The sequence below is a fragment of the Astatotilapia calliptera genome, chromosome 23 (assembly GCF_964374335.1).
Source record: "Astatotilapia calliptera chromosome 23, fAstCal68.1, whole genome shotgun sequence".
NCBI classification, from domain to species: domain Eukaryota; kingdom Metazoa; phylum Chordata; class Actinopteri; order Cichliformes; family Cichlidae; genus Astatotilapia; species Astatotilapia calliptera.
This window is the reverse complement of record NC_137443.1, coordinates 14,086,277-14,113,527: the sequence shown is the minus strand read 5'-3', so window position 1 is coordinate 14,113,527 and position 27,251 is coordinate 14,086,277. Positions and strand designations below refer to the sequence as shown.

The window sequence follows — 27,251 nt, the reverse complement described above, 5'->3', positions numbered from 1 at the left end:
ACACAAAGAAGGACATTAGCATAGTCATTTCAAGACCTCTCTTTTGAGTCCGGCAGCAGATCGGGACCTGAGTGCGCTGCTCTTAAAATGAGCCCACTGGGTCTTTATTAACAGGTTCAGGTCTGCTGGTGAGAGCCACGTGGAGACGGTTTGGGTGAATGAGGCTGCTGCTGCTGTCAGAGCTATGTGTTGTAAATAGTGGGCCATTTGCACAAGAGCAACTTGCACTCTCCATCTACTTCAATTAGAGTGTGAGGGTAATCAATAGGCTTCAGACACTGAAGAAAGAGCTTTGCTGAATAGCCTAAATGTCAAGATGAGCCATTTGCACAGTCGGCCTGGAGTTTGAGGGGGATTTCATCAAACTATCAAAGTAGATGATAGCAGTAAAAGTGGCCTCATTGCCTTCACACAGGGACTATCCTGTTTGTTATGTAGTATTATCAGGGCATCGTGTACTTTTACACATCTAGACAAACTTCTCCAGCCCATCTGGTGGGAATCGTTCGTGAGCCAGCTGAGAGACATCATCTCTATGGCATGTCCTTTATGCGCCCATGAGTCTCCTTCCAGTTGGACATGCCCAAAACACAGGTGATGTCCTGGTCAGATGCCTGAACCATCTCAGTTGGCTCCTTTCGATGTGGAGCACTGGAAGCTCTGTAGCCGGCAGACTTGGAGGTCCCAAAATGTATTTCTGTCACTTTGTGTGTGGCTTCAAACCACCACTCCAATGTGTCACCAATCGATGCAGCCAAAGGAATCACGTCATCTGGAAAAAGCAGAAATGGGATCCTGTGATCGCCAAATCTAACACTTTTTTTTTTTTTGTCGTACCTAGAAACTTTGTCCTTAAAAATTTGGACATGTGAAAAAAGTTCAGTCCTGGTGTCCAACATCCAATAGAAATGAGTCTGACTTAGCTTTGCCAGCAATGCAAGCATTCATCAGTTTTAGCACTTTTTTAAAAACCTTACCTGTTGAGTTTCATTTCACAAAGACTAACTAGGATTGTAACAGGCGATACATTTTACATCTAGACTTAAGATGTACATAAGAATTTATCTATATCAGAAAGCAGTTTCATCACTAGCTTAAGTATAAAAGCATGAAAAAAGTAACAGTATACAACTCTGAGTAGAAAATGTATATCTTGTGGAAGAATAAAGAAATTACAGAGACGGTAAATAGTTGAGCTGGGATGTCGGTGCTTAATAAGACAATCAGGGTAGTTTTTATGTCCTCATTCCTGTTTCCCATACACCAGAGAGTTGCAGGAACACTGTTTTTTTTTATGAATGATCTTTAATGTCATTGTCCTTGGTACTATCAACAATACTAACTAGGTACAGAACTAGAACATAAACATCCCAAAATACAAAAGGATTTTGGTGTCTGGGTCCATGACGGGTACAATGAAATCCAGCTGGGCTTTCTTTTTCTAACGAATTAATCATAAAATAAATGTAAAGTCGCGGCATCAGCAGATGAGAACAGCAGCATTATACACGATTTGGCCAGAGTGAAGTGTCTTTATTTCTGTTTGTATTGACGTGTCAGAGTATTTCTGACTCATGTTTACAGTCAGTTTAAGCAACAGCCCTGAAAATGATCCCAGTTTTTAATCGCTACCAGTCTCGATCATGGTGGCCCGTTAATAACTAGACTTATTAATTAATAAACAAACACTGGAAATGACCCATAATTTAACATAACATATCAGATATCATAGCTGCGGATCACAACATGACTAAATAAAGAATTAGGTATTAAACAGTCCTGTGAATATTTGGGTTTGCCCTCAGAAAAGTGGCTGTTACTTAGAAACATCAGATCAAAACATTTGAAGCAAATATACAAGAAATAGATAAGTTTAAGTATAGGTATAAGTAACGGAATACAAAACTTGTATAAAATAAAGGTAAATGCAGTCATTTAAGGACATTGTTTACATTTGCATTGGTAATATGTTCTTTATTTTTGTGGAACAGTCTAATTCTAAAGGCTAGGTCTGTTCTAACCCTGCATGTCTCTGTTACGCCGCCCCCTGGTGTATTTTTGGCTTGTAGTCGAGCGGTTTAAATTGCAGTTGAACTTTTTATTTCATGTTGTCCTTCATTTTGAAATTTAATAAGCTACAGTTTCTCTCTGTGATCCCTCTGCGCCACGAGAACGCACCTCTATTAGAACCTGAATGAAAAGAGGTTATTGCTGTCATCGCTGCTGCAGCTTTAGCAGCGGCTTTTTTTTTTTTTTTTTACATTTGTATGTCTGACTAGAGCTACTAATCACGCGAATCCCATCATAATCTCTAAAACGGTGTTAATAGCAAAAGAGGATGAAATGATTATGAGGAGGAAATGCTCAGAAATGCAGAGCTAATTCTGAAATGTAATCAAAAATCTGCCTTGTTAATCATTTCTTTTTAGCCTAACAGAAGATCCACTAAATTATTGCAGCCGTGAGCGTAACTAAGCTTCCTGTTTCCTTGGTAATTAAATTCACACAAACAGACCTGCAGTTACATCTGAAGATACTGACAAAAATTTAACTAACGCTAAGTGCAGCCTTTTCAGAGGGGGAGAGGGCTGTAGGAGGGATTGGGAAGTGTTTTTGTTTGCTTGACATCCTGTTTATGAGAATGAGTGTCCATCATTATGCTGCCGCCTCCAGGACAAATTAAACTGGGATGTGGTGAATGTTCCCTCTGTGGGAACAAAGATGAAGAAGAAGTGTCTGTTCAGATTTACTCGAGTCAGAGGAAGAAATAAGGACGTGCTGTCTGTCCCTGAGTTTTGAAAGCAGTGACTGAGAGGCTCACAAAGTGCTGTCTCATGCTGCTCAGCGGTGGCTCAGGATGAGTCAGCAGCGAGGATGCTGGATCAAACTCAGTGTCCTAATGTTTTTCTCCCTCTGATAAGCGTTCATGTGAAGGCTTCAAATGCCCAGGGCAGAAATGGTGACTGAAAACTCCACAGTTCACCTGACTGTTTCCCATAAACACACACGCATACCATGTTATGAGATAAGTGACATTCTTTTCCTGCTTTCTCATCTCTCCGTTTGTACATCACTACTTCTTCTCCTCGCGTTTTAGTCCCTCCCACAGGTGCGAGCAGAGGAGCCAAGGAGAGAGGAATCGAGGCAACGGCATTTTAAAGTGATGTCAATTAAATATGACATTTGGCACAACTGCATGATAAGTTGGGCTTTATGGCCTAAGTACGTCTGTATTTTATGATGTCAGGCTCAAGAGCCCTCATTGCGTTTTTATATTCAGGGCTACTTTTAATTGGCAGTTTGCCATCCTGTGACAGGACAGCATGGTTTGAAAGGAGCTTGTGGAATACCCACAAGCTCAAATCTAATGTTTTGTGTTTCTTGATGCACATTTCCCACAATTATTGTTTATATTTATCAATTAAATTAATAATTTGTACTTTAAAAAGACAGAAGATGGAGGTTTTCCAGTGTTACTTCTAACTAGGATATTAATGTAAAAGACTTTATCTGGTTAAGTTTAAACATTAAAACTGCTGTGGGTACCTGGCTGCCTCACTTTAGGCTATTGTCCTACACACTGATGTTTGTATTCTAACTAGGACACACAAGATCTTCTTTTACTCTTTAAGTATGATAGCAAAGCTGAAAATCAGCCAAAGAGCATTTCACTGTGATCTCCACAGTGATCATACTGGAAACGCTGGTGGTGGCTGGAAGGGTGCAACGTGCTCAACGTGTTAGCTGTTGAAGACCATGCTGTGGATGCAGGGCTGAGGTCATTATGCACTCGCCTCTAACATCATTCTGTGTTAGTAGCGTAATGAAGTTGTTTCTATCCCGGACGCAGTTTTTCCACTTTATCATCGTGCTCATGAAATTAAAAAAGTCTGTATTTCCACTTCTCACAACTTTGCTTGACCTTTTTCCTTCTCCCTGCACACAAACTGAAATCAGCTGATCGTTACGTAAGTGCACAGGAATAACATGGCACATCTGACACTTTATTTCTGTCCTCAGCTCATGTAGATATTTGAAGACCTTTGTAACACAACTTATGACATAAATGTAGCCACGAGTGTTGAATTTAATGCAGCAAGGCATCACATAACTGGGTCACAGCGTTACCTGTATGTGATCATAGTAACCCCTTATTATAATTTGATATAAATGAAAATAACGAGTTGTTTAAAGAGTCCTCCTCCCTCCCTGCTTGGTATGTTCCAGCTGTGTGCCACGCCTCTGTTATACCCGAAGGAACAGTAAATGACTGTAAATGATCTACCTGTTGATCCTGGATTATAACTCCTCTGACAACCTCCTCCATCCTCCAAATGCATTTTAGGACCGAAACATCCTTTAGTGTGGCACAGAGACGTGGCTTTCCAGGTCACGGGCAGGAAAGAGGACTGAGAGAAATGAGAAAAATCTGTTGTTTCCCTTTTTCTGGTCTGTGTGTCAGTTTTCTTTGCTTCAGCGGATTTCATCCATTCGTCATCTTCATCTTTCAGAAGTCTAGACACGGTGGTGTCATCTTCTCCAAATATAAAAAATCTGTCCAGTAGTTTTGAGTCTACCCCCAGGTGCCCTCCCAGTTCTCACTTTGTTAATTACTTTCTTTTCGGTTTTGTCATTATTCTTATTTTTGTCTCTTTTTCACCTCTGTTCTCCTTCCTCTTGCCTATAATCCGGAAATCAATCACAATGAGCCATGTTGAAGGATGTCTCGATTCCTAATATTCATCAGGAATATCTCTTCCACTAATCCTTATTATGGTCGCAGGGGAGCTGGAGCCTATCCCAGCTATCATACGGCAAGAGGTAGGGTACACCCTGGCCAGATCACCAGTCTGTCGCAGGGCTAACACAGAGAGACAGACAACCATGGTGGATTTCAAAGTAGGACCTTCTTGCTGTGAGGCAACAGTGCTAACTGCTTCTCCACAGAGCTGGTTGATTCCTAATTATAATACTTACAAACTAGCATTATTACTGACTAACATTCCAAGATTTTAAAATTTTACTTGTAAAGCATTAAATGACCCTGCTCAGTACCATGCCAGTGTGTCTGGGTGTGGGATTGGTGAAGGGGCTTTGCTGGTTATTCCAAGGTCTTGGCCACCAAACAAACATAAACACAATGGTAGCGTCTTGCCTTGACACTCTTTTGTTGAAAGACGATGAGTATTTGATATGTGGAAATGTTTTTATGTTTATTATCTTGGTTTCCTATTATTTGCCCTGCCATCAGCCTTCATAGTCTTTGACTTCATATTGTACAGTGGACTAGATGAGTCATGATGGAGTTTTAATTACCAATAAAGCATGACTGAATTAGCAGAGCTTGTTAAATTAGATGGCATCTTAAGTAAGTTAGATGATATATTGATAAATTAGCATGAGATCATTAGCATAATCAGTAGCTACGCTGTAGATCCTGCCTTGCAGATAAGGAGACCAAGTGAGGGCACAGACACATGCAATTAGTCTGCCTAATTAAAACTCTCTCTGCAAACAATTGCAACTGGGTGCCCATTTGATGAACTGTGAATATAAGACAGATTATGTTTACTGAGCGAGCTGGTGCATTTATTTCTCATGAACCTGGCAGGGCAGCAGCAAAAAATCTTGTTGCATAGCTTCACTGAGGGTATACAGCATATAGATGAGCAGCTATGAGGTTACAGATGAGCAGTTTAATAAGATTAAGTAGTGGACCTCAAAAATTTAGCCAAGCCATGCAGTTGTTCTGAAAGAGGAAACTATCCATACAAACTGTTTTTTGTAGCAGCCAATAAACAAGTTTAATTCTGCAGTGCTGGTAGACATTTTAATCCGGGAGTGTGTGGATACTGACTCAGTGTTAGAGCCTCCAGTGGACATTAGTGGGACTGCAGTTTTTCTTACTTTGACGGATTCATCTGCTTGTTTATCTCTGGTTACTATCTGTCTTTATTCATAACCTGTGGATCTGAGTGTTGTGAGGCCACTCTAATAGCCATTTGCCCCCGCACACTTTGTTAAATGTCAGGTTTATTTATACAGTTATATTTTATACTCTTTGATATTGCGCCATCCACAGTCTGCAACACACTTGCTGACCAGTGGCTTTTCAGACTGAACCGTAGTGCATATCACTGTATGAGTGAGATGGTATGAGCTGGCTCTTTACCATCTGCACTGCTGCTAAATGCATACAAGAAGGGGGGCGTGATTGATTCCTGTCGGCTTTTGCTTTTCCCCATTCTCCATCATTAATAAACCCATTGAGGGAAAACAAAATTTGAAAACCATTTGTGCTATTTATCAATAAGTCAGTAATTTCTAACCAGCCTTCTTTTCTGGACCTCAAAATATGACTTATGATCCTAAAATGATGAATGAATCATTGAAGAGATTTGAAATGAGTTTTTCATCCATTTATCAGCACATAACATGAAACAAACATCAGACCTGTCAGACACATTCGGGGACATGTAGAACATCTTTAATGCAATTCATGAAGTCATTCATGCTACAAAAGAAATGTAGGGCAGGCATTTTTAGTAAACACTGTTATTGTACATTATTTTAAACATGTGATGAAGATGTTTAGGGATACTTTGGTGTAAAAGAGACATAGGTCTTTGTTATAACAATCGCTGATAATGGAAGCCTTTATTGAGTTCAGTTCCTTTGAAATAGATTATTAAGTTATAACTGATGCTCATACTACTGACAGAGGTAGGCAGGTGGATCACAACACTGTGAACCTGCAGTACATGGTTTGTTTTGTGTTTTGTTTACTCTCGCTTTCTTTAACTGTAAGTTAGGCACTGAAACTATTCTGTTAGATTTTGCTTTTATGCTTAACAAATAGCCAGTTAGGAGTGAGACCAGTGTTAATATGGATATCACAACACAGCTACAGGACACGTTGTGATGGCAGGCGTATTTGACTACCAGGGGAACTTAGACTTGTTTTATTTTGCATCCAAAGCCCATTTTTATCTCAGGTGGACCAGATCAGTAAAATTATACCCTAAAAATCATTCTTTAAAACCAAAGAAATGCAAGTACAGCTTTATTGAATCATCTGTTTGAAAAACGGATTATGAACAATTGGAGTGCAGTGCCAGCCTGTCCCAGGTGGACCCCACCCTTCACCATATGACAGCTGGGATAGACTCCAGCCTACATTTTTAGATTCTCATTTTTATTGAAAAACTGAACATATTAATGATTTCACTGCAATTTTCAAGCTTTGCAAAGTGGAACAGATTGGACCCTTTGAGGAGCCGGTCCTTAAACCTTCACTGTAAGAAGGTTGAGACTCGATATTATATTATGTAAAGTGTCATAGCTGATGAAATGATAATTGCATTCTCATTAGATTACATTACAAAGCACACTATGTTTTAAACTGTATAAGGTATTTGATATTAAAAGAACTAAAGCGATTTTATTAACAGCTAATATTTATTCTCTTGCAAAAATCCAGAAAATTGGATATTGATCATTTAACATTCACTTTGATTGACTGTAGCTAGGAAACATAATCAAGCAGCTTTACGGTTATTATCACTTTTTGATTGGTGCACAAAAATGCATGAAATCAGAGATCGAAAAGCATCAACACATAACAAACCAGTCTCCTCTAATCCCATGTTGAGAAACAGGTTTTTCTGCACTTTATAAAGCAGGAAAGTTTATGAATCTGCTTGCTGGCCGTGCCGATGGCAGATGTTTTTAAATGTCAGTAAAACTCATTGAAGCCTCAGATAATGGCACTGTGGATGACTTTTCGTCCAGGTTTCCTATCATTTTATAGCAATTTCCTTGCATCTCATCTTCCTGTTCCCCTGACTTCGTACATCAGATGGGAGGTATATGTGTTGGGGAACACCTAAATTCTAGTAGCAGCAGCACTGTAATTATATTCACACCCGATGCCCCTGCTGACCTCCTGGTCACCCCAAACACACACTAATGAGCTCCCTGGGCAGTCGTGACAGCCATGGTAGAAACCACAACTACTAATACTGCTGTTACACTCGCTGAGAGCCTGAATGCTGGAACACAAAGCCCCTCATCTGTCATTGAATGCATTCTGTCTTTTTCTTGTCTTGCAGTTGGAAAGACGTCTTTGATCACACGGTTCATGTATGACAGCTTTGACAACACATATCAGGTAGGTGCTGCAAGCACAGGCTGAATGGTTTGGCTCTAATAATTATCCTGATGGATCAGTGACACTGGGCTGCAGGCATTTCCTTTGATAGTGAAACATAAAGCTGGGCGTAAATCGATAAGTTGAAGACAGAAACTTAGAACAAATAAGGCCTAAGTAAATTAGATACTGCGATAATAATGAAGGAAATTAATACACAGCAAATACAAATTCTTCTCTTTGTGTAAAATAAGGAAATTATGGCCATCAGTGATTTTAAAAAAGACACCTTTGAACTGAAGATCAAGAGCTCTTTGAATCCCTGTAAGCAGCCTAATCTCACTCGACATCCTAAAAGCAAAATAGTACTTTTGTAGCTACAGCACTTCCAGAGCTCTTTGTGAGCATCTGCAAAGCACCCTTAAATAAAACCTGCAGCTTTATTGCTTTATAAACAAAAAGTATCTACTTACATAGTAATAAAAACAGAATTAAAAATAAATCTTGCAAAACTATTCTGTCCGCCCTCTCTGATAGTTTAAGAGGGAGTCTTGCTGCTCGCTAAGGCTCTTTTATGGGGGAGTTTACAGTATTATGAGCCTGAGTAATATATGGAAAAACTAAATCTGATTATCTGAAGAAAACCTGACTACGTCACGACAAGACAGACGAAGAGGAAGACTTTTTTGTTGCTGAATAGTGTTGATCATATACATTATTAGCATTATTGTTTTGAAGCATGACTTTGCATATATGTAGAAAACAAAGCTTTGCATTTCATGTGAACTTCAGGTCATTTTCTAAGACAAACCGTTTCCATCAGGTATAAAATTAGCCTGCAGACTCTGCAGAGCTCCAGCAAAGTTAATAATGTTCTGCCTCTAAAACTGGAGACCTGCGGCTTTGATCCCACAGGCATGTGTTAATCTGCTACTGCCTTTAAATTATCTACAGCAGCCTCTAAAGAATTCCTCAGTACCTGATCTAACCTTCTTCCACACTACTTCCATCTACCTTTACTTTTTTGTCCTACAAATTCAAATAATTTGACACACAGAAGAATGATGTTGTTGCTTAAATGTTACAAAAACAAAGGACCAAAAATGCCAAACATGGATCTCAAAGGCAGTCACCATTTCAAATCCTCCAGCCTGATAAGGTTTTCTCTCCATTATTGTAGGGTCTTTACCTTGCAATGTAAAGCACCTAGAGGCAGCGTTTGCTGTGATTTAAGACAATATAAATAAAATTGAATTCAATTCAATAAAAATTTTCTTGACTAAAAGCAAAAACAGGAAACACAAATCCCAGAGAAGTACAATTTAACGGGAAATCCAGACAACTGAACATGAGGAAATAAATTAGAGGGGCAAAATAAATTGACAAAGGAAAGGACAAACTAATATATATACACTCACAGGACTGATTACCCAATAAGGTATCAGTGGAGACAGTTAAGATGATTACAAAGGCCAGAAGATACAGATAGTTACAAAAAAAAAGAGTTTGTCTTCCTGCTTTATTTTTGGAAATTGAGGCAATAAACTATAAAAGCAATCAGTAAGGTAAACTCAAGCATAATAAACTATCACCATGAAACAACATGCAGTCACTTCAACTTCTGAAGTACACTCTTGGACCTGATCAGCCAGTGGTACGAAAGGTACATCCATTATTCACTGGGATGTACTTTGGAATATCAGTTCAGTTCAACTTAATTTTTTTCATATAGCACTAATTCACAACAGCCACCTCAAGGTACTTTATATTGTAATGTTAAACTCTACAGTATTAAAAAGAAATCAGCTTTGCAACATATGAAAAAAAGGAAATGTATTTGACTCTAAGCAGGCCAAAGAAAATTACAGAATAATTAACATTCTCTGTTAGGTAAGTCTGGAAACTAGTAAGTGAGGCCATATGCTCAGAAAAGTCAGCGTCTTGGATTGGATGCTAAATAGATCAATGAATAGATATAAGGAAATATCTAATAATTTACAAAGCAACATCCAGATGAGCAGAATGAGAACTCAACAGAACGGAAAAGCCAAACAGCTTATTTACCCAGTAAAATCATCCCCATATTCACATAGTTTTTTCCCTTTTGTTTTCTGTTTATTGTTTTTTGCGTGTACAATGACAAACAGATTTTGATTTCCTCTGTGCAGTTATTTCACAGTGGTTAGTCTCTTGACTGTAATGCTGTAATTTTTACACTTGGTTCTAACAGCTAGATTATGAAACATCCTGAATGCATGGTGTTTTTGTCTGACTGCAAACTACTTCTGAATATTTGCGGTTAATGCATGTTGCCTTGCTCTGTACATAGTTTGAACTGTTTTAGGCTCAAATAAGTCATTAAATTGACGTGTTTTAAATTTCATAAATGGTGAGTTAGAGGGTGTTAATGATTCTTACGGCTCTTTTTGTAATATGTATGTTGATTATGTATGCATGTATATATGTATGTTAGCTGAATATTTGTCTTGTAGATGTTTTCCCATACTTTCACACAATATGCCATATATATGGAAGCATGAAGGAACAGGCTGCATAGTGATTCTTGGTTTATGTAAACTTTTACTTATATAGTATTGTGACTGATTTAGATATGTTATTTCTAATTTTGTTGATGTATTGTTCCCAGCATAGTTTATTGTTGAAATTTAATTTCATTTACTTTTTCTAATTCAGTGTAATTTATCATAATTTTCCTATTGCTGTGCGCTGAACGATTTCCAAATATCATGTATATAGTTTAACTTAAGATTATTTTTCTTTTATATGCTATTTTAACAGAATAGCATATATTTAAACCAGGTCTTTAATTTACTTAATTCATTAATTTAAGTCCTTAAATTAGTAAATTACGCTGGTGTCATCTGATAGTTTGCAGTGTTATAGAAATTACACAGATGTCATTAATGTTCAAAATAAACAGCAGTGGTCTTAAAAAAGAGCCCTGAGGAACCCCACATGTCACAGTTTTAATGTTATCAATTTGGTTCTGATTTCCAAGATTACTTTTCACCCATGATAGTACAACCCCTCCCATACATATATACATATATTTCTACTACTAATTAAATAATTTACTAAGAACTCTCCAGTAGTTCATCATAGTAACAGTCTGGTCCACCATGTTTTCCATGTAATTTTTATATGAATTGAATAAACACCACATAAGGTATTAAAGACAGATATTGATGGGAGATGATGTTGCTGTTTGACATTATCCATTTTATTATATTATCCATGTTGGTGGGTTTTCTTTGCCCTTTCTTCATTATGCTAACCCTCCAAAAGGGAGAACGACAAGTCTCTATTCTTCAGTGTTCGCATTAGTTCTGTGCTGTGCTGTAATGAGATTTGGGTGGCTCATTGAGTGTGGATTAAACTGTCTGTGTTAGCTCTGTGATGCTGCGTCTTCACAGCTGCTTCTGTATCCTTTTATATTTTTAAACTCATAAGTCATGAAAGTCTACAGAGCCAGACATTTCACACTGATTGCTGGGGCTCATGTCTTTTTCGGTCTTTAAGCTACTGAGTCTCCGTGGTGCACAGTCATTTCTTTAGTTTCATTCTCACAAATTGCAGTGGAAGAAGCTCATATTTGGCTAAGGTTGGCTGTGGAGTTTTTTTTTATGACGTCTTAGTGTGTCCTGGGAAAAGGGGATTCATTTGTTTGTTCATTCATGCTAATAACATGCCAAATCCTCTGGATAATTACCTTCATCCAAATGCCACTCCATAGCTTTTAAGCTAGTTTTTGTAGTACTTACTTTTAATTAAGAGTGGGTGATCCGAGGAGTGTGAATCACCTGGGATGAGGATCTCCGAGGTTGTAGTTCTCTGCCAGAAAATAGTGGGCTGCCTGCTCTGAGAAAGGTCTGCATAGGACTGCTTGTGTGAAAAGAAAACATTTAATTTTCAGCACAGAAATTATGGTCCATCCACCACTGACAATCCTAAATGGGGGGATAAGGTTTTTATTTATTTACATGGTGCTTTTCAAGAACAAAATTCGGAAAGTCCTTTGCAATTCTGCAAAGGGAACAAAGATGTCAGTGACACAGATGACAACTGTCTTTGTTTTGTTTTGTTTTTTTGTCTACAGCTATAAGAGGTCGTTTTTTTGTCGCTAATCAGCAGGCTAAGCAGGAAAGCCTTTTCCTCCTGCAACATTTTCCATTTCCTCCTGTGGGAAGAGAGAAACTTGACTGGCCTCCTTCTGCGGCCCTGCTGGGAGGGGACAAAGGCATTCTTAAGCCAGCTGAGACTCCCCTGAGTCTCCTCCCTGGGTTCCAAAAACACCTCAGGTGGGAGGCGTCTAAGAAGTATCCTATTTAGAAGCTGAACCACTCCACTGCTTGTTCCAGTGTGGAGGTGTAGCGGCTCTCAGCCATCTGACACATTCTTATTTCAGTCACTACTCACAGCCATAGGTAATTGGTAGGAATGTAGTTCAACCAGTAAATCAACAGCGTTGCTCTTTTCACCGTAACAGACCAGTGCAACCTCTGCAGATCTCCATCTACGCTCTTCACCCCACACATAAACAAGACCTAGAGATACTAGAAGGCACATCATCCCCAAACCAGAGTGGGCACTTCACCCGACTGAGAACAATGGCTTCAGACTGCGAGGTGCTGATTCTCATCCTGGCTGCAAAGCGCCCCAGCGGGAGTACAGGTCGTCACTCGGTGAAGCCAGAAGGACCACATGATCCACACTAAAAGCAGATCACAGAGCTGGAAACCCTCCACCCCCTGGGGGGTCTCTTGTTCATGGCTCCATAAACACTATGAATCTGAGACAACAGGCAGCTTTGGCACAGTCCAGGGCCCTCTGGAAAAAGGCTGCCTTGCATCAAGGCCACTGCAGAAGATTTGAGTTCTGAATGCAGCAGGAGAAATTATGAATTTGAAATCTAACAGCCGTCACAGTCGGTGCTAAGTGCAGTAATTCTGAGAAACGTGTGTGTGTGTGTGTGTGTGTGGGGTGGACATGCTTCTGACGAAAAATAACTGTACCATCTTTATGGTGCCTGAATGGACAGACACCGTTCCTTCCCCCATGCTTCTTCAGACATGGTAGGCAAACAGATGCTGGGCTGATAGAATCTGCTTATTTAATAAGCTCCCCATATGCTGTTTAATGTCAGTCTCTGCCCCTCTCTGCTGTAATGGCAGCAGGCAGAGAGAAATATAAAAAAAAATCAGGTTATCAAATTTGTGCACAAGCTAAAATCATTTGAAAGTCCTTGTTGATGGTGCGTTTTTTCCTTTGTTTTTTTTTTTCTTTTTTAAAGCTAGTGTATTAACCATTTTGTTTCAGATGCCACAACCTCAACTATGTAGCCACAGATCAAAGCCAAAGCTAAAAAGTCTTCCCCAGATGTGTGTGTGTGTGTGTGTGTGTGTGTGTGTGTGTGTGTGTGTGTGTGTGTGTGTGTGTGTGGTTGCTGCCCTCCTCTGCCCGTGTCTTAATGCCTCTTGTTTCCCGCCTGGCTCGGTGACAGGTAGGGCTGTAAATGATTTTGCAGACTCAACTCCAGAGACAACGGAGTATTAATTAAAATTCAGCGCACATTAGTTGAGTGTGAGTGTTTATGCGGCTGCTCAGCAGGGAAGCTAGATTTGCCTGGTGAGGGTGGAAAAACGATAAGAATACAGCCCGTAGGAGACATCTGTCCCGATGAGCAGATTTAAGAAGTCGTGGTTTCACTTGCTTTTATTTTCACGCGTTAGATTTGAGCAGATCCAGTTGAGTCTTTTGAAGTAAGAGCTTAAGTAAAGTCAGAGACAGAGGGCCATCAGGAAGATGAAACCGAGCGTGGCGGTGGCTTTAGTCAGCAGGAGGACGTGAGCGAGGTGAGCTACATTTGCTGCCTCTAAAGCAGCAGCCTCCCATCAAGCAGCCATCCAGCCGCGAGAGAGACAGAAGCAGGCGTCCGCACCGCCTGGTAGCACATGCTAAAGGGCTCAGAGGCCTCTGGGAGCAGAGCGCTCCTGTCGGCTGTGGTGGAGCTGTCACTCAGCCCCGACTGCCAGGCTGTGATTGCATCTGTCTGCTGTGCCCAAATATGCAGCTGCTTAGTGTTGCAAGGGGTGAATCTGATTTATTGGACAATTCATATTTGGTGTCGTGGGGAGGGTCTAATCACAGATGGATAGAAGCTGACATATTACTTTTTTGGTGCTTCTTTGGCATCAGTATTCCAAATTTGTTCATCCATCCATCCATTTTCTTCCACATATCTAATTCAGGGTCTCTGGGGGCTGGAGCCTGTCCCTCCAGTCACAGAGCAAGAGAAAGGGTACACCACAGACAGGTCGCCAGTCTGTCAAAGCGCTAACAATTAAAGTGAAATTCAGAATTGCTTTTAAAACCTTTCATGGCCAGGCTCCTGCTTATATAACAAATCTGCTGAGACCACCTTCCAGCAGTCGGTCTCTTGAATCGTGTTATCAGGGCCTTTTGACTGATACAGGCTCTAATTTTAAATCCAGAGGCATCTACGCTTTGAGGCTGCAGAACCTAAATTTTGGAACAGCCTCGTCAGCCACGTGACCAAGCAAACAGGGCTATAAAAAAAGTGGCAACTGTTGTGTTTTAATCCAAACCACCTTTGTCAAACCGAACCGTAAATATAGATTTTGTACATAGGTTGTGACAAAGTGACCTTTTTTGACACTTTGATATATCTTAAAAATATTCAGTGTTTTGTTTTTTTGTTTTTTCATAAAGTTATTATTCTAAACTGTATGAATAATTGTCGCATCACACCTTCAGGAGCTGCTCGGCCAGTGAAACCCGTGCCATGAAGCTCCTGGCACACAGTTTCAATGCTGATGTTCATGCCACACTGCAAAAACTCAAAATCTTACCAAGTATATTTGTCTTATTTCTAGTCAAAATTATCTCATTACACTTAAAATAAGACACAATCAGCTACAGGGCAACATTTCAGTAAGCTAAAGGAACTTGTTTCAAGACAGTGAATCTTGAAACTAGAGAAAAACTAGAGATTTTTCACTTGTTCCATTGGCAGATTTTTTCACTTATTTTAAGCTAAAATATCTTGTATTAAGTGAAAAAATCTGCCAATGGAACAAGTGAAAAATCTCTAGTTTTTCTCTAGTTTCAAGATTCACTGTCTTGAAACAAGTTCCTTTAGCTTACTGAAATGTTGCCCTGTAGCTGATTGTGTCTTATTTTAAGTGTAATGAGATAATTTTGACTAGAAATAAGACAAATATACTTGGTAAGATTTTGAGTTTTTGCAGTGCAGAGGAGGTTTGGAGCTGTGCAGTTACAGAGTCAGCAGAGCACTGGTTTTAAACTGGCTAATAGTTGAATTGCCGACACATAAAACTCAGGGTTTGATAGAACAAACAAGCTGAAGATGTCACCGCTTGGTTTTATTTTTCATTCTTACAGCAAAACAATAAACTACTCCCGTGTCTTCTCTTATTTAGCACTTCAAATTCAACGTCTTCCTCTTCCCTGCTCCAGGACTGAAACATGGGTTAAATCTTAAATTTAATGTTAATGACTAAAAATTATGAGTGCACTGATTCTAATATTATTAATAAAATTCAGGAAGCTCTAATTTCTATTTATTGCAGCCTGCTGAGTGAGAATGAAGACTTCATCATAGATGCACTCTGTCATCCTATTAGAAACTTAAGAGCAGTTGGATTTTTTGTGTTCTTAAATGTCTGTGACTGCAGCGCTGTGATTGCTCGCTGTGATTCGAGGTCTGCGGGTTTTAGCTGCGTCCCTGCCAGACAGAGGACCTTGAAAGTAGAAATGTTCAGATTCTCTACAAACATAAAGGCAGCAACCAGTAATTTTCTGTCTCTTCTGTTCAGTGTTTATTTCTTTGTAATTCACTAGCACACAAACTACTTAAAAATATAATGTCACCAAACTCTCTCCGATCCGTTAAATTCATTTTCATCCCTAGATGCCAGCAGGATGGGCTGTAAAGGCTTCGTCTGTCTTCCAACGACACGCGCTGGTTAAAGATTTAAAAGGGATATTAATAATTTCTCGTGATCTAATCCTTCTCATGTATAGTTGTCCATGTGGGATTCTATATTTAAAACTAGGGCCAAGAAGAGTCTACAGCACCTCTGCCACTTCCCCAGAAAAACATCTTTATTCTTTTAATGCAATTTAATTTAATTCAATTTCAAGTTAATTCAAGAATATATAATAGCATTTGTTTTCTCATATAAAAAAAAATAAAATTTAAAAGCGAGTCTGTGTTGATAGTTTTAAAAAATGACACTTTTAACCCCCTAGTATACCACATTCATCTTTAGCTTGGTATTTTTAGTCTTGGATTCGACCGGTCTTCTTATATCAGCTCTTCAGGACGTCCTTCTGTTCTCACATGGAGGCTATTTATCTCTTTAAGGGAGTCGTCTCTAAAAAAGGAAATTTTTGCTGTTTTGCTCCTCACCTAGCTTCCACAAACTGAATCTGGTGTCGTCCTCGGTATGCTGGTGCATATAAAAGATATTCTTCCAGAAAGAAAATGGGCGGGGTATTTTAGATTTCACTTCTAATCATGTTTAATGTTTATAATTTGAATTTGTTGAGGCTGGTGAGTTTAATCCTGGCAGTGCTTGATGTGAGTGGGTCTAAAGCAGCAGTATAAATGACATCCTGTCCTTTGTGCCAGATTCTCTGAGTTAGTCCACTGTGGTAGCTGGCATTACCAAGGAAACGAGTGCGTGAGCAAGCTGCTGATGCCCAGTTCTGTCAAAGTGGGCAGTGGGCACCCCGCAGAGCTGCTCAGCACAGAAAAAAACACAATATATACATCCGGCTCCTTATTTAGAGATCAGCACAATTATTGTTGTGTGCATCCTCATCCTCTGATCCAGACCTGTCACCCGTCCACAGTATCGGCTCCAACTGGCCACTCCTGTTTGCAGGCCGAGGTCAGACACCTCAAAGCTGCAGCTGCAGACTTAGTAGTAGCTGGTTGTGCCAGCTACTACTGAACCTTTTACACCCTCTTCCCTCCACGTATAAATCAAGAAACTAAACATCTGGATGTGCTGCATGACAAGGGATGTACATCTTTTTTTTTTTAAATCCACTGTAATTGAATGCTTTTTTAAGCTCATCCATATCCATCAACAATTTATTCTTAATATTAAAGATACATGGTGCCCAACAGAATTGGGTTGAGTTCTCCAACTTGACTGCAAATCATTAAGCTTTTGAGACCTGACGTATTGTTGGACGTTCAAGCAACCAAGCTATCGTTTTGTTACTGTTACCTTTGTGATATCAAAAGAATAAAAACTGCTCCTGAAAGAAGGCAAGCTGTGCTTTTCAGCAAGCCATGATTCACTACAGAAGTCACAGTTTATTCTTCAGTGAGAGCAGCTTCAGTTTTGTGGTAAAAATGAAGTGTGGGCATGTAAAAGCGTCTCGTAAAAACTATTAGAAAATTGTAAAACACAGTGTGAGCAGAAGACAAACATGTATTAAATATGAGGTTAAATCATATTTAGACGAGAGCAGAAACTGCTAACTTATCACAGCACTGGAAAGCTATAGATCCAATCCATAGATTGTCCTGCTACTATGATTTACTTCTACATAGAGCACAGACTTAATCAAACTATGAGATATCCTACTGATGCTCAAATCTTTCTGAAGGAAAAAAGACATTTTGACAATTGGGGTGAGATTTAAAATTCATTTGGTTGCAGTTTCCAAAAGAGATCAAGTCCGTTTTTCAGCCCTGAACATTTCATGTAGATGTCTGCTATACTTATGAAGCTATGAGCGCTCAAAAATAATGGAAAAAATGCTGTGTGTTAAAAAGCACGACCAAGCTTCTGCCCTTTCAGGATCTGTAACTTCTGACAGATAGAAAGATAAAATTCTGCCTGACTTCAATAAATATCCTAAAGTTATTCTACATAAAAATTAGCAGATTTGATGGCGTCAGTTAGATAGTTTTTCCCAGATGAATGCCTTACTAAAATTAATGTTTTTCACAAATGTAATTGCATATCTTTAAACGAAGCCCTGCTCATAATTTTCAATGTGAAAGTACATTTTTCAGCCCATTGAATCCACTAAAAGAACCAACCTCAGGTCTGCAGTTTAATATTGACTTCTTGGATGCAGTTTGTCTGAGCCAAAGCACCTGATGATATCATGGCAGGCAGCAAAGCAGAAAGCTGTGGGCTTGGCTGCGGAGAGTAAACATCCTTTGAAGAGGGAACACACTGCCATCTGCCTTATGACACAATAAGGAAATGATTAGATTGCTGTTACTGTGTAAATGTACGATGAGAGCTGTGATTAAAACAACCGACCAGAGAGTAAAATAATGCAGCTGTTCTTATTATTTAAGTGAACATTTGCAGGGTGATGCTGACACACCGTGACCTTCTGCAAGTGTCTGTATTTGATGATGAATCACTAGACATTAGAAACTTGTAAGTAGTTAGAATTGAATCAGCAGTGCGATAAAACTGAACATTCACCATGTTGTGTGGATATTGATCATCCCCTACATGAGGGTGATGTGATCATGCCTGCATGAAGAGTCTGTCCCCTTCTTCACCTTTTGCATCTTTAATGTGGCTGATTCACTTCCTCGCTGTTTGCTTTTCTGAATATTTGGAGTGATGTTGATTCGTGGCTATCTTCTTTCCCTAAACCAGGCCACAATTGGAATCGACTTCCTGTCGAAAACCATGTACTTGGAAGATCGAACGGTAAGTTACAGCTGTATCATGTCACGAGAGAGATGTTAAATGTTAGTCTCCCTCAGACAGAAACTGTGTGAACTGTGATTGTGTTCAGCTGTGGAACAACGACCTGTCTGACTGCATGTAGTCCTGCTAGTTTAAATGTGTCTGCTGATCTCAGAGAATCTATCATACAGCTGTACGATCTTGGAAATGAAAGGTCTGCTTGTATAAATAATGAATGTTTGCGTGTGTGGGGGGAGCTTACTGTTTTCAGGCTCTCTGACTATCTGAATGATCTCAGCCTCCTCAGCTTTCACTCTCTGAACCCCAGGTGAGGTTGCAACTCTGGGACACAGCAGGACAAGAGCGCTTCAGGAGCCTCATCCCCAGCTATATACGGGACTCCACCGTGGCCGTGGTGGTCTACGACATCACAAGTCAGTGCAATTGCTGCTTCTTTTTTATTGATATGTCACAGTTTTAATGTTAAGCATGCAAAAGGCTGTGCAAAGGGTACCGGGATACTGTATTTTGAATGTATTTATTAAAAGGGATGGTAAAGAGAGTGATGGAGATAAGTGTAAACCTCGAAGATGTAAACAGACAGGCGTGATCTTAGTCAAACTGCACATTTACAAACGTAATCCCTCGATAGGTCACATGCTACCTCTGCTTCAGCTGATTGAATGTAAACAGCACCAACAGTAACCGTTCTGAAGCCCAGTACTGCTGCATTGTGGTCCAGGAAGTGTGTGTGTGAGCCATGTTTCCATGAAGCGCATCACACTGCACCCATGTGTCTTAATCAGCACTCTGAGCTCATCAGTCTTGTTGCCTGAGGATCTCTCCTTCCCCATATGACGCTGGAACCGTTTATGTTTCCTCTTCTTAGCTCCAGCTCTGCAGCCCCGTCATCTCCTTAGTGTCTCCTCCAGGTCAACAGGTCTTGTTCCGTTTAGCGTCGCTGGTGTACTCGGCGGCATCATTTATTCCCATGTAGCTGTCTTTTGGCAAACTGGAAAAAACACAGTGAGAAAGGAAAACAGGTGCATAGAGCAACAAAGATATATTAGTTATTAAAATTTGAGATGGTGAACTCTTGATAAACTGTTCCAATATTTGCTTTTTTCCCTTTACTGACAGCAGAGTCAGACAAAACACCCACTGTGGCTTTTCAGAGGGTTAAATGTGTTTTATTATCTGCAGGCAGAAGAGCTGCAGAGTATTGAGAGGGGCCCTATACTAACTGTGCACCCTTCATACTCACAGCTCTAATCATATGATGCATTAATTCTGTACAGGTAGCTCTTTTCACAACATGGCACACAATAGCCTGTCTATGTTTATTAATTATTAACACTAATAATGCCGCAGTTACTCTGCTAAAAGGCATGCTGGGTAATGGTTAGTGGGCAGATAATATGTTGAGGCTTATGTCCTTTAATTGTTCTTACAGGGAGCTTAAATTTGCTCATAAAGTGCTCATAAAACTTAGAACTAATGCATGCTGATTGGGCCTTTAAGGATTTATGACAGGGTAGGCTCCCTTAATAGTTCCTGTTTCCAAACGATAACTCCAACAGACGTTAGGAGCGTAGTCAAAGTCCATCAGAAATGTCCAGGTGTGTAGAAGAAGAAGCTCTTTGTGGTGGTTGATGCTATCTAGAGGCTGATACTATAAAATCTCTGCTGCTTCTCACTTTCTAAAGTGGCTCATGAGGCTGTGATGTCATTAAGGTATTTTACTCCAATTAAAAGAAATAAAAGTGAACCGTATCTAGTGTCTTAACTACTTTGATCAAAAAGCTTCAGAAAGCCCCTTCTGGAGTAGCTTGCCGGCACTCCCTTTGAAACAGGAAGTCAACGGAAGTTCTCCATTATATTAGAGATTGGTTTAGAGATTGCAACAAGGAACAGGTGAGGTAAAGATAACGTTACTCAAGGCTAACAGGTGTTTTTCCTGAAGACGGAATTGTTTGTAAGTCCAAGCAGAGTTTATTTGAAGCTGCACTTTATTAACACTAACCAGCCAGATGTTTAACTTCAATTGAAAACGGCAGCATTAAAAAGTGACCTCATATCGACCCGAGAAGCAAAACAGGTGGTTAAGACCTGACTCTGTGAAATCTTATTGAAGAGTAAAGTTCATTGTTTGTGTTGTCCAATTTTAATTATTCTGTGTACTGCTCACAGAAGAATGAGCTGCTCTAAACTTACATAAAGGCCATCGGATGCTTTGGCTGGAGGACCCTGAGCTACACCTGCTGAAGTCATTCCTACTTCACATTTTGTATCTTATTTTATAAAACAGTTGGATTTCCACAATCAGATTCTACAAATATCACGTTTCATCTCGATATTTCCCATCAAAAGTGATTGAAACAAATAGGAGCAAAATTTTTGTCACTTAGATTTCATTTCACGTTCCGATTTATCTTTCCACCCTTAACAACAACCATTTTTCTGCTTCTCCACAACATATTTCTTTCTGGTTTTGCTTCTCCTTGTACTGTGTAGCTTTATCTGGATCATGTTTTCTGTCCAAAAGAGAAAACAATTGAGACACTCAGCATGTAGGAAATTAATTTTAACCCCGCTTTATTAAAAAACACTATCCACTCCTCCTTAACCCATGTTCTCTTTAACCTTGAAAAAAACATGGAGTCTTGTCTCATCAAATTCCCAGTCCAAGAATACAACATGACCCTTTATCTACATGCAGGCCAGCATGCATACTCATTCAACCCGACAAGGTCAAAGGAATTTATTAGCAACCTTAACATGTTCCAGAGCCAGAAGTAGCTGTGTTGTATGTTGATTTATTGTATATTTCCATATACAGTACTAACCATATTCATGTGCACTTCAATACGCCCTCTACCAGCTAATATTTTTTGACCGGGAGTCATTTTTAAAACTGTAAATCTTCTTTATTAATGCAAGATTATCAGTGAGGTTCTAACTGTTACTACTGTTTTTCACAGTGAAATTACAAAATTACATATTTTCCAACACTGATGGGAAAAAAAACTACAAAAGTCCAACCAAAAAGGAGAAAAATAAATAAATTCAAGACTGAAATGATAAATTTATATGAAAACAGTGGCAAATTTAATAGAAATGATTGACTAATGATAATTATTAAGTAATCAATAATTACATGGAGAAACTAGTATAACTTTGCTGAAAAAATGTCACACTGGGAGAAAAAATAAAACAAATCTATGAGAAATATTTTAGAAAAAAACAGTGAATTTCCAAGAAAAACATGAAAAATTTGTGCGAAAATCATCATTTATTAGGTTTTCGTTATCAAACCTGAAAACCAAAAGTGAATTACGTTTTCGTGTTTTTGTCACCCATTCAATAGAAATACATCGTCTACAGCAAAATTAGAAAATAATCTGATATCATATTTTGTCTTGTGGATTAAAAAGAAAAATCTTTACACAGTCTGATAGTGACTCGAATTTTGCCTAGAACATTTTTTGCATTATTTTATGATAAACAACATCATAAAATGTCATACATTTTCGTAAATGGGACACACAGCCTTATAATTTATTACAATCCTTTTTATTATACAAATAGATTTTCCTGTGGGGCACCTGTGTTGGCACTACCACGCATGTTTAAAAATCAAATCAAATGTCAGTCATTTGAGTCTGATGTTAGTTTTTTAACAGTTTTTTTTTTTATATTTTAATTTTTTCAACAGATGTCAATTCTTTCCAGCAGACATCAAAATGGATCGATGATGTGAGAACGGAGCGAGGCAGTGATGTCATAATCATGCTTGTTGGCAATAAAACAGACTTGGCAGACAAGAGGTATGTCGCTCTGATCTAATGAACAGATCTTTGTTGGAGAGACAAAACTGAAATCAAGCAAGTTTGATGCAAAAGTTAAAATTTAGATCTTGTCAGTTACATTGGTGTTCATGAATGTTGAATTATAAAGGATGATCCGGTGTATCCTCTGATAAAAGAGAATAAGCATTTTTATCAGAGGATTTACCATCATTTGGCCAGATTTGGCTAGAACCGACAACATTGTAAAGAAAAAGTAAATAATGTGCTACCGCAAATTCCCAAGAAAGCAGCCTGCTTTGATGATGGATTAGCTCTGTTTTTCTGTGGAGGGTTTCCTGGAACGCCCACATCTGGAAACCTTCCAACAGGAGAGGAGGTGACCCTGTTTGTTTACCGAGATCAGCCACAGTCTTTTGGAGTTTAAGAGTCAGAAATGTGAAAATGAATCAGTCTGCGATGTGTTCTACAGTAGCACGGATCACAGATTCTGACCTGAGATTGATGCGGTGAATATGACAGTCAGGGTTGATCTTTCCACACAGGAGTGTGGCTGCTCCTCTGCATAGGCCCATTGCAGCTGCTGCTCCATCAGTTTCAAAGTCAATAAACCATGCGGGTTGTGACGCCTTCATGCCATGGCTTTGTAACTGCAGCTGTTGTAGGATGAAAGGCGGGGCATACCTGAGGAGGTCATCAGTATGTTGCAGCCAGCTGATGTTAGATGTTGGACTGAAAAATCTTATATAAATATTTACGCCACCCCAATGAGAAATAAACTGGCTATGCTTATTACTATTATTATTAGTATTATTATTATAGTGATTATGGGGGGGGGGGGCTCCTGTATTTGGAGGACTTCCTGTCAGACAGCCTGCTTCAAAGAGGGAAAATTATTGCTTGCTTTAGTGTTTTCGTCTGTAGGGACACTTGAGCATCATGAGCTGTGTGCATGAGGGAATTCATTTTTATTCATATTCTATATGAAGCTGCCGACTGTGTCTGTGGAGGAAAGAGTAGGTGAGAAACTGCTGATGAGACGCAGTGTTTAATAAACCTGAGATTGATTTCAAGTGGGCCGGCTGAAAAAAAAAAAAAAACAGGGTAGACGTGAGAGGACATGGAGCAGAAATATACGTTAGTGGACAGGAGAAAATAAAGAGAGAATTGAACCATAAAATTACTTTTGTCCTGGTGCAAAAATGTGTTGATGTGTATAAAATGCAGGCTGGAGATCAATTTCAGATGGTAAAAACTATGTGATGTGAAAATTGAATGAAAATGACCAGCAAGTCTTTTAGAAAGTTACTGCCTTTTTCTCCGCCTTTTTTTCTGAAACCATTTAGAAGTGCAAAACATTTAACTTACCCACTACATGTTATTTATTTATGCAGAGTATGTGTTGAAATACAGACGGAGACAAAGCCTAGTGCAGCCAAGCTGTTATATCAGTTAAAATAACCAAATTGATGATATTATTATACAGTTTTTTTAATTTAGTTTTTGTTTACATAAAAGCATTTGTTGTCAGGAAGTCCAAGAAGTACATCCAGCAAACTGTGACATTACAATGTGGGCATACCTTATACCTTAGTAAAATTTTTACCCATGAGTTATCTGCCAAGCTGAAGTTTTGGTGGTTTGCTAGTCTGGAGATTTCAGGTGTGTGTTAACACTATGCTCTAAGAAACTGGAAAAAATGAAAGAGCTAGAACTCAGACTATAAGGGCCTCGGTTAGCATGTTCACCTCATACAAATAAATATTAATTAATTATTCTAGAGTCAAATGTGAGGCAGACTGGGTAATTAACAGGACAATGATCCCAAGCACAGCAACAAATCTCCAAGAGAATGTCATGGTGTGTCCTTGGTATGTCCTTGGTGTGACCCAGTATTTTGTATTTAATCTATATTTCTTGATTATTTGTTATTCATGGTTATAGTTCTCTTGAGGTTATATTTTGTTGTTCTAGCTTCTAATTTCAGTCAGTGTATCTTCCCAGTGTCCGTGTCATGTCTTCTCTGTGCTTTTTTTCCCTGTTCCACAGTTCATGCTTCTGTCTCAGTGTCAAGTCCGCGTCTCTGTGTTATACGTCCTGTTTTACTTTGACAGTCTTTGTCTTGTTAGGTCTGATTACTCCCAGTTGTGCTCTCCTCCTGTGTCTCATGCTGTCTGTTATTCCCTCTGTGTTCCTAACCAAATTCTAGTTCGTAATTCCTGGTTTGTTTTCGTAGTTTAAGTTTCCTAGTATTAGTTCCCTGAGTCTACATGACTCAGGGAACTACATGCTGTAGTAGGTTTTTCTACACACTGCTTCTGTATTTTGGTTTAGTTTTTGTTAAATAAATAATGTAGAATAGAATAGAATAGAATAGCCCTTTATTGTCATTGTACATGTGCAAAGAAATTGTAATTGCTCCACACCAGCTGTGCCGGAATACAATATAAAAAGTAGACAGTAGGAATAAATAGCAAATATATATATGTACACACATGTATACAAAATAAGAGAAAGGCACGTGTGTCATTTGTTGTTGCATTACTTTTACATTAATTCTAAGACCTGATAGGGACCGGCTAATTCTTTATTGTGTCCTGACGTGTAAAACCTTTGAACTGACAGAGGATGAACTTTCTTTTTTTCCCATGATTGTATGAACCACAGCCAGTTTGACTGAATGATAAATGACCTCACAGTGCTTCCCATTGTTCCCGCCACACCACTGGAAGGGTCAGTTCCTGTGGGGAAACAAAAGGCTATGAAAAGTAACAGAACTTTGGTTATAAATGGTTATAAATGACCACTTGCTAACTGGAAGGTTGACATTGAGCGTGGTAACGAATGAAACGTAAGAGTAGGTTTCTGTCTGTAAACATGGGTGCGAGAACTAAAACCGATCCCCTGATTTACTGATTAAATGTAAATATACTCAGGAAGTCTTTATCTTTCTTTCTCCATTTGTGAAATACAAAACTTTACTGAATGTTGGGTTTTCCTCCACAATCAAGTAATTTAAATGTTATGGCCAGCTTTATTTTAGCATGCAGTAGCAGCAACTTTGACGGCCTTAGAGAGAAATTCCCTTTGGCATGTTTGTGTCTGAACTCTCAGCCTGTCAGTAACTGTGAAGGGGAAGCAGGAAAAAATGCTGCTGATTGCAACTTTCAGAATGTGTCTCGCTGGACCTGTCAATAGAGGTTCATGGCCACAAAAACAACAGGCGAAGTAAAAAAGCTCTGGTTTGAGGTTACACTGAGACTGCGTGGGAGCTGCAGGTCTGCAGTGGTGTATACACACACATAAATTATCCCACGCAGTGTAAGAAGTATATTTATCATCTTCAGCTGGTGGAATTTCAGGTGATGTCTTTATATGTTTAATAAGCTTCAAGCTATTTTAGAAATGTGTGCCTCCAGCTAAAGTGCTTAAACTCACTGAACCTTTTTGTCTTTAATTTGATGATAATTTAGCTTCGGTGCAGTTTAGTTTTTCCTTTAATGCAGTGTGGACGTTAAAGCCTTCCAGTAAATGTTCCGTGGTATAGAAGTAAAGGCTGTTCAGTGCATTAACATCACCTCACCATCCTCTTCCAGCGTGCTTAGGTAAATCAGTAGTTCCAAGCCTGACAGCAGTTTGTTGAAATCAGTGCAGGAAATCTGAAACCCTGCAGGTTTTTAGTGCTCCAGTTTCAACCAGCAAAATCTTAATGAAACAATACTACATAGTGTCCTATCTCTTGCTTATGTGCTTGGACTTGCAACAGATGATACTCCATAATTGTTACCATTATACAATATATTACAATGCAAACAGCTTTTTGTACAGGAAATTCACTGACAGCTGTACAGACTGTTCTCAGCCTCTTCAGGCAATTTGTGACTAACACTGAATCTTAAACATTTTCCTATGTAATATGTGCACATCATTTTTGTTAGATGACATTTTTTTTTCCTTTCAGTTAACTAAAATCATTTTTCCACAAACAGCTTTAGTTTCTAGTTGACTACAGTGTCCATGTAGGCATAAGAAAAGCATCAATATTAGTTTGGTGGAGCCATATTTTGGACTTCATGTGAATGCAAGCCTTGAACCTGCATTCTTTTTAGGCCAGCAGGGGGCGACTCCTCTGGTTGCAAACCCCCCTTTTTTTTATTTTATTTATTTATTTATTTTTTACCTTTACAACGATTTTAAAATAAGTCATTGTTAAATTTTTTAAGATTTCTTGAGGAGAAACAGAGATTCATGTGTGGTGATGTGCTGTGGTGTGATGAAATGATTATCAGGAGGAGCACCTCTCTGAGCCGGGCTCTCTTTGTGTTTGTTGCTTTGTTTATTCATGTGTGGTGGAGCTTTTCACAGTGCTTAGTGCTTAGGGGAGATAAAGTATGCAGAGTTTAGGTACCGTACATCCCCAGGAGCTCTGTATCAGAGAAATCTAGTGTGCATCATACACCAGGCAGCCTCAGCTATGCGAGGCCTGGTGTGAAGACAGGAAGCAGCTCACCACATTGTTTTAGTCCCTTTTTTTTCTTCTATGTTTTTGATCCTACA

General features: G+C 39.1%; 1 protein-coding gene across 2 annotated transcripts in view; it reads left to right on the top strand.

The window, feature by feature from the left end:
* Positions 1-27,251, top strand: part of rab6ba (RAB6B, member RAS oncogene family a) — a 75,559-nt gene that overhangs the window by 28,945 nt on the left and 19,363 nt on the right. The window contains exons 2-5 of one of the 2 annotated variants that reach the window (XM_026159780.2): positions 8,112-8,170; positions 18,856-18,909; positions 19,187-19,322; positions 22,604-22,715. In XM_026159780.2, the coding sequence (XP_026015565.1) occupies positions 8,112-8,170; positions 18,856-18,909; positions 19,187-19,322; positions 22,604-22,715 (361 nt within the window). The remainder of the gene's footprint in view (positions 1-8,111; positions 8,171-18,855; positions 18,910-19,186; positions 19,323-22,603; positions 22,716-27,251) is intronic. The other variant, XM_026159781.2, reaches the window with a different exon arrangement.